This window comes from Heterodontus francisci, chromosome 16 (assembly GCF_036365525.1).
Source record: "Heterodontus francisci isolate sHetFra1 chromosome 16, sHetFra1.hap1, whole genome shotgun sequence".
NCBI lineage: Eukaryota > Metazoa > Chordata > Chondrichthyes > Heterodontiformes > Heterodontidae > Heterodontus > Heterodontus francisci.
This window is the reverse complement of record NC_090386.1, coordinates 61,236,772-61,253,622: the sequence shown is the minus strand read 5'-3', so window position 1 is coordinate 61,253,622 and position 16,851 is coordinate 61,236,772. Positions and strand designations below refer to the sequence as shown.

The window sequence follows — 16,851 nt, the reverse complement described above, 5'->3', positions numbered from 1 at the left end:
ACTGAACGTGATTGGGCAGTGGAAGGACCAAATTAATAAGAACTGGAGACATTTACTGTTGATGTGAAACTGCAGAACTGGACTAGAAAAAGAGAACAAATGCACAATACATGGCTTAATATGCAGCATGGGTAGCAAGGAACCGTATATTCACATTGAATTTAGTGATCCACAGTGACAAAGAAAATTGACCCAGATTTTGAGGTCAGCAGCAAAGGAATGGCACTTGCCATTCACCTCACTGACAGCTGCCCCCAAAAATCTTTTGCAGGCTTTAGAGAGGAGACTTGCTCTAATCCAGTGTCTGATCCAGCACAACATCCTCTACAGGGCATCTGTGTTGTCTACAAAAGAAACAGCGAGGCTCTTCAACCATTCAGATTGAAGAATCCTCACTGAGATACACAGAATCTAAACCAGGAAGTACAAAGGAAATATAAATTAGATTTAAATCATGTACGGCAAACAAAGTAAATACTGTGAAATACAAACGGGATTAACTGGAGATATAGAAGAGACAGCCAGAAGAAGTAATTTAAAAAAAAATGTTTTTAAACCTCCAACACTTATTATCTTCTAAAATAATGAGACTCCACTCTCGTAAAATTAATTTTTCAGGGCTAGAGAGGTTGCTTGGCAGTAATTATCACTTTTCACACTGCTAAAAATTCACTTACTCCTGAATGCACCAGCCTTAACTTTTAATGCCACTTTTAGTGTGGAACTAGTGGGTAAGTACCTCAAGTTCACACCATTGTGTTTATTTCAGTCCTGAATATATGGGTGAGGAATGTTACAGTGCACCCTTTGGAGGAGCAGTGCATCCCTGACAGCAACTTCCAGAATTCCATATTTAACTGCTCATGTGCATATACGAGAGGTTGCTGTCCAATTTACCCGGTTATAATGGCGAGCGCTGATAACCATTATTTTTATGCCAAAATTCAGCAGATAGTCCTGCATCTCCTTTCTCCTATTTGGATCTATTCATGTTCATGTGTAAATTTGAATGAATGCGATGGAAAATCCTTTTAAAACTTAAATACAAAGCTTAGACATGCATTCCTATAACTTCTGCTATGGTGCAGTACCCAATAAGATGAGGCTGAACAACTAAGAAGGGGGCAAGTGTCTCCAAATCCAAAAAATAATCTTATGCTTCTAAATAGTTATCATTTGATATTTTGTATGCTTTGAGAGCTTTTTTTTTTTTAAATCATGATTTTTCTTTTCCCTTATTCTTTTTCCAAACTAGGTCTCCCTGTATAATGTATGCTGTCAACCAGAGAGGCTAATCTAAAGATTTAGCAACTGCTGCTGTGAAATAGCTTTGGAAGGCTTGCTGAGATTACCTGCCCTCTTAATGGGGCCATACAAGACTCTACAAATCATCTTCGCACAATTGAAATGGGAAAGTTATTGAGTGGAAGATGACAGGCAACAGCTACTTAACTAATTCAAGAAACACCAAAGTTAACTCTGACATGTAAAAAATAGTAAACTTCTACAAATCCAGTGTATATGTGAATGATTCTTACATAAACTTGGACTGAAATGGTCCAGTTGTTACACATTTTGGTACTCACACATTGTAACCTTGCACATCTTCAGATGTACCATAAATATGAGATCCAAAAAATCTAAGTCAAATAACAAATAAATTCCCATAATATGTAGGCAGGCAAGAGAAGTAACTTTACAATTGGGCACAAAATGGATGAAGTTTAAATACATTTTAACAGAAATGTATTCACCAAATTCGTCACTGTCATTTCCTTAAAAAATGAAGATGCAGGGAAATAGGTAGCTTTACCTACCAGAATCACAAAGATGATGTGCTGAAAGTGATCGCCCAAACCAGCAGCATGGGTGCAAAACAGAGCAAAATTATTCTGGACAAGCTGTGCAGGAAAGCAATGGGGAGAACCGTTACATTCATGAGATTTAGATATAAACTAGACCATATTTAATAGACTCATGAAAGCCATTTTCCTCATTGAACACAAAGCCCAACTGTAAACACTCCGATTCCAGTCGGAATGTTCAGCATACAAAAATCACATTTGATTTCTGGTTCAGTGCCAACTCTCAAGAGGATACTGGTGCCACCTGCCTGCCAGCACCTTACCAAATGGCCATTCTTCACATATGAGGCTAGACAGGATGTCAACAGGCTACTTGTTAATTTGGTGTGTGTGTGTGGGGGGTGGGGAGGGGGCGGAAATGGAAATGGAGAAACAAGGCTTTCTTCACAGCTGAATTCAATTCCGTCCTCACTCAGTTGACAAATGTGCTTTTCTGCACAGGTCACTAGATAGCAATCAGGAAAAGGAAACACTGGATAATTTTCATCTTGTTAATCCCATGATGCTGGAAAACCAGTGCTCCTACCATCACCTTGGAGATCAGCTAACTCAGCACAGGTAGAACCTGGACCCTTCCTTGTCTGCATTGTGTATCACCAGGCTACCTGGGAGATTTATGAATTGAGTCATCAGGGAAACTAAAGGTTGTAAAATGTATTCGGAAGCGTTTTAGTCTCCTTAGTTTTCTTCACATTGGTTATGTTTACTGAAGACTGGGTGATAGGTTTTCCATGTTCTTATATTTATAAATGATGTAAAAGTCCGGATGACCAATAAATAAACTGCAACATTTTTCATTTGTTCGGTTACCTGAAAAGCCAATGAGATAAACAGAAAGCCAAAGGTCAGGCTCAGGTATGGCTTGTGACTCATTACCAGCTTCAGGCCTGTTAGATATGACACGGTGAAATGATCTTTAGGAGCAAAGCAACCTGCAATAATCACAAAAATAGCCAATCAATAAGCACATAATGTGCTCCCTGTATAATCAAGCACCTAAAAGATATATGAATCTCACAATGTGCAAAAGTTAAAGCTGCCCAATTTAATCTGTTAGACCTCTGCAACAAGTCATATTATCCATTTTCAATATCTAGTTATACTGAGAAAAATATCTGGACATCGTAATTGATCAGCAGTATGAGGCATATCACCCAGCACTGACAGTACATCTGCCCAAATTTTGTATTTATAAAAGGGACTTAAAACTTTGAGCAAAGTTACCATTAACTGAAGTGGCCTATTCACAGAAACCATCAATATGACATCCAGATTTACAAAGAAAATGATACTTATCAGCCTGTGCTAGTATTATTGAGACATCCAGTTATCTTGTTAGAATGACATGCAGAGAAGGTAGGAGTTCAGTTGTATCCATCATCAGGGTGATTGTCTGGTTCAATGCCAAACAGTCTCATTTTAGGATGGCTGCAGTGTAAATTTGAGTAATGAAAATGGTACTGAAACACCACACGGGGGGGCGGAGTGGAGTTGCTTTCCTGGCTTTTTGTTCAGCGTTGGTGCATGTGGTCAGTGGTGGCATTTACATACGTAGGGAGCGGAGGGGGGTGGGGGGGAAGGTAGAACAAATCAATATAAAGTAAAATATCTGGCTAAGGACTGTTCAGAAGAATTGGAATAGGTCTGTGTTGAGTCAGCTGATTTCAACAAAGGCATTATTTAGGACAGTGATTTTTGTTGGGTTGCGTTGGTTCAAGAAGGTGACCCACAGCCACCTTCTCAAGGGCAATAAACATTGGCCTTGCCAACAACGCCTATTCCCGAGAATGAATATAACTCTGAGTGACCTGGACCTACAAAGTGGAAAATTAGCCCAGGTTTCTGTTCTTGCTCACTATCCAGTGTGATCTCCTGTGAGGAAGTGCATTTTTGTAGACATCAAGAGATGGCAAAAGTGGGCTTGGTTGTGACATTCTCCATAGTCAAAACCCCTGCCTGCACTCACTAGCTGAGCTCACACATGAAGAATAGTCACTTGGATAAGGTATTAGGGGGCTGTGGAGTCCAGTAGGTGTCAATGCCTGGAGAGAAAGGAAAGAGAGAAACATTTGGTGGTGAAAAATAAGAGAGTAAAAGCAAAGGTAGCTCCCCAACACCAGATTCCAGTGTCAGTTAAGAATTTTAGCATGACGAGGCATAAACTTGGTCTGTGTGCCTGTTATTTCCACATCTTAGTGTTTCGATCTCACACCAGCCACTTACCTGTGTGCTCCTTTACTCCAAGTAACAGAATCAATGAACAGAGAAAGTAAAGGCTCCCAATCACCATGGCTGCCAGCATGTAAGCCCATTTCTGTGGAAACATAAAAACACACATTTCTTACAGGGATACCCCCAGGCACACAAGTTTCAGGAAAGAAAGGCCCCTCAGCCCACTCTGGTTTAACTATTCAGAAAATCCCTACAGCTACCCTCCCACAAAAATAATTTAGGCCACTCAATTCTTTTTCCAGTGAACGGAGGATTATTGCCTCCACTATCCTAACCAGATGCCCATTCCATTTATTGATCACTCGTGTAAATAAGAATTTACATTTTGTTTCCATTGCCCTGTGGTCGAGGTTGTTTAATGTTTGGTTGTGTTCCAGATTTATTTTCTATCCTATCTACCTCTGTAACATCACTTCATAGTTACCTCCTTACATAGTTTAAAAAAATGCAAGTTTTTTCAGTCTTTCCTCATATCCCCTAACAGCAAGGATTATTCTTCAACTCTGCAGCAGTGAAAGGAGCAGAAGCTTGAGGGAGTAATAGAACAAGATGTGGGGGCAATAGGAACAGTGCAAGCAATAGCAGGAGGATTGGAAATGGGAAGTGCTGAAAAACCATACTGAAGTATAACCTTTATACTTTGACCAGATCTGTGCTGCATCTGAAGTATGACCTAGCCAAAGCATTTTACAGTTTGAGAATGACTTCTTCCAATTTGTACTCTAAAAGTTCTTGCTTTATAGTTCAGCATTTTATTTGCCTTCCTGATCACTGCTCTTTGACGATTGGACACATTGGCCCATAATTTCCTCCGTTGGTATAGGTAAGAATGCAATAACCAGAACCAGGAGTGTAAAAATTCAGACAGGACCTGTTAGACTGTACCCCAATCTCTTTTACTGCCCATCAAAATTTTCTTCTAATTTAGAGGTGGGTGAATGATGTAACATGATATCACCAAAACATGAAGGAAAATGTATGACATATTTCCTTTAATTGGATGCTAAGCAACACTGAAAGCTGTGATGCCTGCGTCACATATTGCCAAGGGTTTCAAAGGGGATTTAAATTTTTTTTTAAATTCTTTCATGAGATGTGGGCATTGCCAACAAGGCCAGCATTTGTTACCCATCCCTAGTTGTCCTTGACGACTGAATGGCATGCTAGGCCATTTCAGAGGACAGTTAAGAGTCAACCCCACTGCTGTGGGTCTGGAGTCACGTGTAGGCCAGACCAGGTAAGGAAGGCAGATTTCCTTCCCTAAAGGACATTAGTGAACCAGATGGGTTTTTACGGCAATCAATGATAGTTTCATGGCACCATTACTGAGACTAGCTTTCAATTTTTTTTAGATTAATTATTTGAATTTAAATGCCACCAGCTGCCGTGGTAAGATTTGAACCTGTGTCCCCAAGCCATTAGCCTGGACCTCTAATTTACTAGTTCAGTGACAAAGGGCTGAACTTTACGAGTGCACCACAGTTCATGGCGGTGCACTCTAATGGCGGCGTGCATCCCATGCGGATGCACCGTCTGAGCCCCTTAGACGCGGGAGCTCATTTAAATAGAGGGGGCAGAGCAGCCACCCCCGATGACGTAAGGGCGCGGCCACCTTGTCCCCGGCAACAGCATCTGGCTCCACCGCGCAGGCAGCGGCACCATTTTTAAAGGGCTTTAAGCCCGTCAGTACAATTTTAATATTTAAAGTGGTAGCATTGGGAAAGTTTATCAAATAAAAATTTCTGGTGATGGAGACCCTTCCCCAAAACCCCCCAATGGTCATTTACATGGAACCTAATGTCAGAAAAACATTATTCCCTTCCCGAACTTTCCCCCCAACCTGACATTTGGCCTCGAACCCTTTCCCATTACTCACACAACCAATAATAATCGTTTTCCCCGCTCCCTCACCTCTCCCGCCCTGAAAATTTTATTCCTCCCCCCTTCCCACCAGGTTTTTGCCTCGGAACTCCATGCAGAGTTCTGAAGGCACGCGAAGCACGAACGGCAGCCATAATATCGGGGTGGGATGGCTGCGCCTGCAGATAAGTTTATTTGCATATGTTTAATGCTACTTTGCATATGCTGATGAAGGGCCCGCCGCCACGTGGCCCGGGGGGGGCCGCACCAAGGTCCCCTAGCCGCTGGCGATATGCAGCGGGCCCTTCTCAACATCGCAGACCGCGGCAGGCCTCACCATGCAGGATTTTACCGGCCCCCACGCCGTGACCCGCAGCGTCGACTGGCCGGTAAAATGCAATCCAAAAAGTGAATGGAAACGCAATTAATTGCTTTTGGGAAGTTGACTTTCAGTGAGACCACCAGAGTTTTAAGCTTTTGGCATCTGCTGGCACGATTATGCTGCAACTAGTTTGTATTATCAATTTCCTCCCATCAGACACCCGTGTTGAATTTGTAAATCGCAAGTCATCCCACTAACAGTCTGCAAATACTTCCGACCCTGGAATTTTTATCGAGACACATCCATGGGGAAGGCAGTGGAAGTTCTACTTGACTCAAAATCCACACCCAAAAGCCATCCCTGGAACTTTAACTCCATTTTATGTTGAGCCCACTTAAACCCCCAAGATATCTTTCGTATTCATCTTTAGTGCAACATTCATGGAGGATAGATGTTGCCCAATTTATTTCTTATGCACAATTCTTGCTCAATTTATATTTAATCTGGCATTATTCCACTGTACTCCAAGTTAACTTTTTTGAATTAACTGCCCTCTTCCTTTAGTATCACCTGGAAATCTGACGAGTTTACTAGCTTCGGAATCCAAACTGTTAATGTACTTTCGACATAGTAAATGTCCCAACTTGAAAACCTGAGGCACTTCACTCATTCAACTTTCCCCATCCCATTAATCAAATGAATACCCACTGCTTCCCACTATTTGGCCAAATTTTAACCATTACTATATTCAAGGAGTGAGACATAAAATAAAAATTATCCACCTGTTATCTAACAATCATAATGGAAAATTCCCAAGAACATTATTATATGGGACCCTATCAATGTGCATCTAACAACTGCTTATACCCATAATCAGCTGTCAGCTAGATCAAGAGGATATAACTAATTAATCTGTTGGAATTCTTTAGGAAGGGAACTAAACTGATGAATGAGGGTTATCCAGGGGTTAAAACTTACCAGGATTTTGAGATAGCCTTTGATTATGTTCAATGTAAGACTCGTTCATGGAGGTAAGGGCAAATTAGGTAGCTGATTGAAAGCTTTGCAGGAAGCAGGTAACGATGAAAAAAAAAATCTACTTAAGGAGAGTGACATGAGGATTTCCATAGGAATTGGTTCTGGGGATTATAGTCACACGATTTGTAAAAAATATACAGGAGGGTACATCAATAATTATAACATTTGTTTAAGTGAGTGGGTGAAGCTGTGATGGATGGATTTCAATGTGTGGGGTCATCCCTTTTGGACTAAAAAGGGATGACCCCAGTGTTGTTTAAATGCTGAAAAGCTAGGAATACTGGAGGTCCAAAGAGATCACTAAAAAATCACAAAGTAGTCAGGTAGAAAAAATAATCAAGAAGGCTAATGGAATGTTAACCTTTATAACTTGTCAGGCAAGAACCCCACCTGCAAAGACTGAGGCACACATTATTTCGCCACATGAACATTAAAACTTAAAATTGCAAGCCCCTGAATGGAAAGACATTTGCATAGTACCAGTGTTGGAACAATGGGGACCCAGTCGTTGCTTCCCCAGTACACAGAAGTGGTCAGACCAGTTTTAGTCACATGACTAACTGGCTGTTGCAGAGGTTTAAACTGAGAGTTTTAAATGAGAGGAAACAGTGTTTGAAGTAAAAAAACAAAACACTTTTCTCCAGGACTAAGAAGACCTCTCTCCTGTCTGCTCTCATCTCACTCTCACCAGCTTCGGAAAGCATTGAAGACACGTGAACCTCAAAGACAGAAAAGTCTCCTACAGTGAACAAGGTTTAAGAAGAATACTGGGCCCCAACGAAACGTAAGAGCTGCCTACAATCAAAGATTCTACAGCAAGCTGGAACCACAGAAACAGTAACCAGAAACCCCCTTTAGAGACTGCCTCAGACTTTTCCATTTAATTTTTCTTCTGCTCTTTTCTGTCCCTATTTGCATGTATGTAGCACATGTGCATTCTAGCGTGGGAGCGTCATATATCCATAGGTGTTAACTGCATTAGAGTTTAAGTTTAAGGTTTAATAAGTTTCACTTTTCTCCTTTAAACTGAAGAAAGCCTATTTATGCTCATTTCTTGGCCTTATAATTGGAAAGCTGTGAACAAGGATTCACAAAGGGGAAGTTCAAAACACAGTGTGTTTAAAAATTAAACCCAGTTACAAGAAGACCAAGTGAAGACAGCAGAAGACCCCTCGACACTTTTCTCACCTGGTCGTTACAAACTAGAGGGCTAGAATATAAAGGGAGGAAGTTTTGTTACAGCTATACAAAGCCTTGCTTAAATCACATCTGGGAGTACTATGCACAATTCTGAGCACTGCATCTTAGAAAGGATATATTGGCCTTGGGAGGAGTGCAGCACAGATTCACCAGAATGTAACCAGGACTCCAAGGGTTAGATTATGAGTAGAGATTACATAAACTTGGATAAAAGCAAAATACTGCAGATGCTGGAAATCTGAAATAAAAACAGAAAGTGCTGGAAATACTCAGCATATCTGGCAGCATCTGTGGAGAGATAAGCAGATTTAACGTATCAGGTCTGTGACCTTTCATCAGAACTGGCAAAGGTTAGAATTGTAATAGGTTTTAAGCAAGTAAAGCAGGGTGATCAATAACTTCAGATCATGACTGGCCCTTTTTTATTACTTTATTTTATTTTGCTTTTTAACCATGTACCTGCCTTAAACTGGGTTTTTCATGTTTGTGCTTTCAGCTAGGGCTGTCCATTATTCTGTCATTAACATTCTCTCTGCAGTAATGCTCTTTCACCACATCATTAGCACATTCTCTTTGCCTTTGCCCATGATCTCGTCAGTTAATCTCTCCGGCCCTCTGTCCCATCACACACCTTCCCTTTTGTTCTCTTTCCTGCCACCCCCACTTTACTTGCTTAAAACCTATTACATTTCTAATCTTTGCCAGTTCTGATGAAAGGTCACAGGCCTGAAACGTTAACTCTGCTTCTCTCTCCACAGATACTGAGTATTCCCAGCATTTTGTTTTGATTACATAAATTAGGCTTGTATTCTCTGGAATATAGAAGGTTAAGGGATTATTTGCTTGAAATTTTTAGCATATTTGAAAGGAATTGACAGGGTGTACCTACACCATATAGACTGCAACGATTCAAGGGCAGTTAGGGATGGGCAATAAATACCAGCATTGTCAGCAAGACTCGCATCCCATTAACAATTTTTTTTTAAATGGAGAAACTTTTTCTGTTGGTGGGGGAGTCTAAGACAAGGGGACATAACCTTCAAATCAGAGCCAGGTCATTCGGGAGCGAAGTTAGGAAACGCTTCTTCGTGGAAAGTGTGGTAGAAATGTGGAACTCACTCCACATAAAGCAGTAGATATTGGCTCAATTTATAAATTTTATATCTGAGATTGTTAGATTTCTGCTTGGCAAGGGTATAAAAGGACATGGATCCAAGTCAGGTGAATGGAGTTAGGATACAGATCAGTCATGATCTCACTGAATGGTGGAACAGGGTCTGGGGCTGAATGGTCTACTCCTGTTCTCAAAATGCCATCTCTGCAGTCTAAGTAGAAAACAGTTTGATGACATTCAAAGGAATCTGCACCAAATAGCACTTTGGATTTAGAATTTCAATGTGAATAATTCACATTGCAGCAGCAAACAGTGCCCTTTACTTAAGTTTCATTATATCAGAGGTTATCCCAGTGGCAGCTGGGGAAGAAAAACAAACATTGTACGAGTTTGGCATGCAAATCAGAGTATTAGCTCTACTAGAATTCAAATATGCCGTCTCCTGCCCGGTCAATTTCTGGCTTATTATGCTTCTGTGATGTGCCTTAGGATATTTTCCTACATTAAAGGCATTATATAAATGCAAGTTATTGATTCAAGAAGAAGAGCGATGCTGGTTTCAGGAAATTTTTATTTTTAACATTTATCAGCACTGAACTTGACCGACAGTGACATTCACCCATCTCTGAATATAGCCAAGACAAAATAATTTGCAATACACCAAGGCAGTACGGAGGTCACTCAATGAGCAGTACTGACCGTGTTATTGAGGCTGTTTACCAACGGAGAGGTGCTGTTGAGTGCTGTCCCATTCTGGATCATGCGGCATGTTTCTGCAGTTTGCATATGATACGCTCCCACTATCTGACCCTGAATAGCAGCTCCAGCCAGCGTTGCCACAACCTCCACTCCCATTCCTGAAAAGAGACAGATAAGCAAATAAAATGGCTCATCACACAGCTGTCCCATAACTGACAACAGTTTTACAACAACCCCATAACTTTACAATGCACCCCACCACTTAGCTTTAACACTTTTCATGAGGCTACGGCTGGAGTTTTACACCGTCCCAGCGGGTTACATAGTGGCGTGGGGGTGGCGTAAAATTGAGCGGCAGGCTCCGTGAGGCCTACATGCCCCGGTTCCACCTCCGGACAAGTTTATGGCGGTCAGGCGGTGGGTGGGAAATGGCCCACCCACCCGAGGCCAATCAAGACCCTTAAGTGGCCACTTAAGGGCACTCCCCCGCCTCCACGGGTATTTTACTTGTGGCAAGAGGGTGTGCTGGGGATGTGAAAGGCCGCCCAGCGATAGCTGCCAGCCTTTCCACGCCCTGGGGGGTTGGGGGGCAGGGGGGGGGGGGGGAGGTTGCATCGCAGTTGGGCACAGGGTGCCCGATTGAGGGCCGCTCCCGCCTCCCAATCCACCCCTGGGACCCAAGACACCCCCCTCCCCCCAAAGGACCAATCCAGCCTCACCAGGGAATGACCAATCCCCCTGGTGAGGCATGCCCCGACTTACCTTCCCTCCTCAATCCATGGCGTCAGCTTGGCTGCAGTCCCAGCAATGGCCACAGCTCCCGGTGGCGCTGCTGAGACAAAGAGCTGCCGGCCCGCTGATTGGCCAGCAGCCCAATGATGTGGGACCTCCTCCCTCAAGTGGGTGGAAGTCCCACCTCGGGACAATTAAAGCCTGAGGATCCATAACATACGTGGCTAGGCTAGGCGGAAGTGGGTTCTCCTCCGACTTTCACGCCGGGAGTCTGGTTCCCGTCCATCCACTGTAACATTCCGGCCTACATCCTTTTCATTAGTCCACAGCAAGATACTCTAGTGGGGTGAAAACATCAATACTGTCTTTTGTTTCACACTCTCAACAAATATCTTTGCACTATATCTTTCTTGAACTCTCGCTAAGATGCAGATCAATGGGTATAGGTTGTCCTACATTATAATCATTTGTGAGTGGTCAATATTTTATTTGTAAACCTAGAGAGATAAGCTACCTGACTAATGGGCATCACAGCTGAGCCCAATACTTTTCTCATTCAACCACACACTATCCAACCAGAGCCACTGGATAGTGATCAGGAGGAATCCTGTCAGATTGTTCCCTTCCTAGCCCAGAGAGACTGAAGCCAGTTCTAATACCTCCACTGCTGTTCCAGCTGAAATCTGTTAAACATATCACAAACCAGAGGTGGAATGTGGGACCTTCCTGGTCTGTGTGGCTGCCAGTGACCAAGGACTATATCACAGCAACACAAAACAAAAGCTGGGGGACATCAATGCCATGAGTCACTGTCACACAGTAATATATATGAGACAAGCAAAACATACAAATGCAAAAATATGGGAACCATGTGAAATTTTCAAAAGTAGAGAGAGCAGAATAATCAATTATTAAACACAGACCGAGGGGTAAATCAGTACTTACTGTATGCAGTTGCTGAATCTCTGTCACGCTGGTCACCGCCTAGAAACATGGTTAGAGCAGAATAGGGCACGTGGAAACACTACAGGAACACAAACATTCAAAACATGTATAAAGAACAATTATTTTTTTTAAACTTTCCTGTTTTATTACTCTCATCAGAAGATGAAAGACTGGCTCCCACCAACAAATATGTTATGCGTTTATGGGCAACACAGAATAACTAACTAAAAATTAAAAACAGGTTAGACATTCAGTTTTCACTTCTGGAATCTGAGTTATGAATCTATCCCAGTTCAAGGGATAAACGTTTCTTTGTTCTGCTGGCTGTAAATTTCCTAAACGAAATCATTTCAGGAGTTTCAGGCCAGCTTTTCTTCAGGCATACCAACTTTGAAATTTAGCAATAGCTGACCAATGACTTGACAAGGCAAAAAAAAAGTCGCAAGTATAGGCCACAATATGTGAAGAGTAGTTTTAGTTTTTAGTTTTAGTTTTTAGTTTGAGATACAGCACTGAAACAGGCCCTTCGGCCCACCGAGTCTGTGCCGACCATCAACCACCCATTTATACTAATCCTACACTAATCCCATATTCCTACCAAACATCCCCACCTGTCCCTATATTTCCCTACCACCTACCTATACTAGTGACAATTTATAATGGCCAATTAACCTATCAACCTGCAAGTCTTTGGCATGTGGGAGGAAACCGGAGCACCCGGAGGAAACCCACGCAGACACAGGGAGAACTTGCAAACTCCACACAGGCAGTACCCAGAATCGAACCCGGGTCCCTGGAGCTGTGAGGCTGCAGTGCTAACCACTGCGCCACTGTGCCGCCCGTTCCTCAAAGCGCAGTTATATATGGCTTATTCATCATCATATTTGTGTTTGTCAGCTGTGGCTCAGTTGGTCACGCACACATCTCCGCGTCAGAAAGTTGCAGGTTCAAGCCCTACTCCAGGATTTGAGCACAATCTAGGCTGACATTCCAGTGCAGTACTGAGGGAGCACTACACTGTCAGAGGTGCTGTCTTTCAGATGTAATGTTAAACCAAGGCTGCGTTTGCTGACAACGCAATCACTAGGTGGCGCAGTACTTGCACAAGTGCAAGTGTCTGCGACGTTCAGGCAGCTGCCAGGATTAAAGATGGCGCTGCTCAATTTATCACAGGAAATGCTTATGGCTCGATCGTTCTAACAAACTAACCTTACATTAAGTTGGATGGAAGCCCAGTAATATGCTACTATGTAGTTATAGGTTTCTAACTGTAATCCTCAGATCCATTTAATATTCCAGTAATCCTATTAAATACAAAAGGAATTTTATGATTGAATTTCCATTGGAAGATAGTGAATTGGCATCCGATCGATGGAAGAGAAAAAATGTGCTGCCAATTCGTTATGTGATTCGTTTATATGACTGACCAAGGCTGATTTCACCCAAACGCAGCTACTAGCTCCCGCCTCACTGGCCGCTCTGCCCCCTCCGCAACTCACCTTCTCCCCTCCTCCCTACTGGCCGCTTCCTCCCCTCAGCCGCTCGCTCCAGACCTCGCTGCTCTCTGGCCGCTCGCTCCCCGCACCAGCCCCCCCCCCACCCCCCTCCAGACACTACCTCTAGGCTGAGCTGCTTCCCTCCTCTTTGCCACTCGCTCCCAAGTTTCATCAGTCACTAGGCGCCGCCCGAAGTAGCAAGGGGTGACGGGGCGACGTAGCAGCGAGTGACCGAGTGGAGGGAAGTAGCGCCGCCTAGAGCTAGTGGCTGGGGAGGGGGAAAACGGGGAAGTGGGGAGCGAGCAGCCGATGAGTGGGGTGGCGCGAAGCAATCTGCCAGGAGAGTGGGGGTGGTGGGGAGCAACAAGGGCTGGTGCGAGCAGCTGAGGTGAGGAAGCATCAAGGCCCGGAGTAAGTTGCCGAGGTGGGGGGGGTGGTGGGGGGTGGGGCAAGAGCTCCAGCCTCACAGTCTCCCATTCAGCCACTTCCTCCAGCTGAGTGGGGGACTGGATACCAGATGACGCTTTATCGTGCATGCGCGAAGATAGACCTGGCGCGGATACGAGATGACGTCGATGCTGTGCGATGACGTCATCCTGCGCATGCGCCACGAAGTCCTGGCAAGATGTCACTACACATGTGTGCAGCTTGGCGCACTCTGATGACATCAGCAGGCTGGTGCGTTGTCAGGAATCACTTTGTTAAACCAAAGCCCCATCTGCCCTCTTAGGTGGACATAAAAGATCCCATAGCAGTATTTCAAAGAAGAGCAGGGGAGTTATCCCTGGTATAAAAGCAAAATACTGCGGATGCTGGAAATCTGAAATAAAAACATGAAATGCTGGAACCACTCAGCAGGTCTGGCAGCATCTATGGACAGAGAAGCAGAGCTAACGTTTCGGGTCAGTGACCCTTCTTCGGTTATCCCTGGTGTCCTGGCCAACGTTTATCCTTCAATCAACATCACAAAAAAGAGATTATCTGGTCATTATCACATTGCTATTTGTGGGAGTTTGCTGTGACTACACTTCAAAAGTACTTCATTGACTGTAAAGCACTTTATTATTATTAACTTCAAGTACATCCAACATTTCATGTATTGGAAGAAAAAAGTCTAAAGTGCACAAAAGAGTTTGCAATGTTGGTGGATTTAGAAATTTATGATCGTGCGAGATTTATTTTCCAGGGATCCCTTCCCCCCACCCCAACAAAAAATGTTCCTGGATGTCGGGACACTGGCAAGACCACATTTATTGCCCATCCCTCTTGTGCATTTTTCACAATTCACCACACCATTGGCAGTTAACCCTTTAGCACTTGGGCCTATGCTCTGGAATTCACGGCCTTTTCACCTCCCACTCCTCTTTGAACGACCACCTTAAAACTTCTTTTGGCCTCCAATCCTAACGTCTCCTTTTGCTCAGTATCTACTTATTTCTGATCTCCTCTCTGAAAAGCTCCTTGGGAGTTTCATCTATGTTAAAAGTGCCAGTTGCTGTTTATTTACAAGGTGCAGGGACTGAAGCTGCACCGAATATTGGACAGGAAGAGAAGTTGTCCACTTCACATCAGAACCACAGTATGGGGAGAATGATATTTCTGGACTTTATTGGATTTAATCTTAATTGCAGTCATTTCAGGAACAAGCTGCATTTAATCTTAAAACCATTTTAAACATAAATCTCCAAACTTTAAAATAGGCGGCACTGATGAAGAGTTACACCCAAATGTTAACCAATCTTTTCCACTTCAAGATTTTGAGCGGCCTCCTGTGCATTTTCAATCTTTTGCCTTTAAAAACTTAATACTCAGATTATTCTTTTCATCCTGTCTAAAATGCTATTACAAAAAAGTTAAATGCATCATCTCCCCTTAAATGCTGGCCACACCTCTTTTATTTTATTTGCAGATCCTGACAATTAAGCAAGTGCAGCATTAGGAACTCTTTAAAAAAAAATAAAGGCAGCTAATATATTTACACCTCTGAACACTCTCTATGGCTCAAAAAAACAGTTGCAAGAAAAAGACACCATATAGATGCTGGGGTGAGATCGATGCTGCATGCTCAGTTTCACTTGAAGTAAACAAAAATACAATTGTGAGGTAAATCAAGTGATCTAAACCATCTGGTGATGGGTTGCGATACAAATCAGTCTGCTTATGTTGTTACAAAAGCAATAATTGTAAGTTGCATCATAACCTTAATATTTCATAAATCACAGTACTTCAGCTCAGTACAGTGTGCTTTTGTTTCTCTGTCAATTATTTCAGTGCCACTTCTGGCAAACCTTTCGAGCCAGGGAAAGAATAGTTCCTGCGTTGTTGTTGTGACCTCTCCTGTACTGCTGAGAATGACAGCAGAACGTTTATTAGAAACTTAACTGAGCCATGGATGGTGACTTAGAGGTTCTGCAGAAACTGGCATAGGAAGCGGAAATCCACTGATTTTCAGTTGCAAAAAGAGACATCAGCCTGAAAAGTCTAAATGTGGATGAACTGACAGCTATGGTACTAGTCTATAGCATAAAGCTGGTCACAATTCAACACTGGCAATTTTTATGGATGGTGTGGAGACTGAAATAGTGCACAACACTGATACAACAGCATTGTTCATCTCAAGCTCAGGCTAACGCGCATTATTGGAACAATGCAAAGGAAGCTTTACACAACCTGATAATACTTGATGGCACAGTGCATAAGAAGCTTTAGTCTGTATCTGTACCCGATTTAATCTTGAGTGTAGTGAGAACTTTCCTTTGCAAGTAATCCTTGCTGTACCTGGGGGAAACAATAGCAAGAAATGGCTTAATCATGTTCTTGCTTTTTTTCCTCTTAATGTCTGGTACCTAGTAGTACTGTCAGGAAATGAGTTTGTGCAGCCTGCTGACCGTAAAACAGACTATATGCCTTTAGCTAACTGTTTAATGTTGTACTCATGCCAGCCACCTGCCCACTTGCATATTGTTACAGGGAAGATAAAAATCCCAATGTTCGGATGCAGAGAGACAATGCTGAAGCTCTGCCACACAGATGTGCAAACATCAACTAGCCTCAGATCTGCTGGATTTAAGTGACTCATCGACTTTAGGTTACACTAAAAAAAAAACTTACACTCATGCAGGTATGAAATGCGCAGTAGGTCAAAAGATACCAGAAGAAGCTGTATTTCCAGGACATTGTGTAAGAAGGACTGAACCACAACAGGAAATAAGAAGCAACTCCAAATGGCATAGAAAACAATATCCTAGAGGAAGACAGAAACAGGAATTATTCACAACCAATGTTAATGTTTTTTAAAATTAAATTTCAAATGTTTAGTTGCAGTATTTTTTTATTCAGGGTCCATCA

The 16,851-nt window shown here is 42.8% G+C and overlaps 1 protein-coding gene across 1 annotated transcript in view; it reads right to left on the bottom strand.

Moving 5' to 3' along the window:
• LOC137378137 (sodium-dependent lysophosphatidylcholine symporter 1-like) overlaps positions 1–16,851 on the bottom strand; it is a 63,192-nt gene that overhangs the window by 33,212 nt on the left and 13,129 nt on the right. Inside the window, exons 4-9 of the mRNA XM_068048255.1 lie at positions 16,615–16,747; positions 12,008–12,086; positions 10,331–10,488; positions 4,089–4,179; positions 2,676–2,797; positions 1,818–1,901 (exon numbers count right to left, since the gene is read on the bottom strand). Of these exons, the coding sequence (XP_067904356.1) occupies positions 1,818–1,901; positions 2,676–2,797; positions 4,089–4,179; positions 10,331–10,488; positions 12,008–12,086; positions 16,615–16,747 (667 nt within the window). The remainder of the gene's footprint in view (positions 1–1,817; positions 1,902–2,675; positions 2,798–4,088; positions 4,180–10,330; positions 10,489–12,007; positions 12,087–16,614; positions 16,748–16,851) is intronic.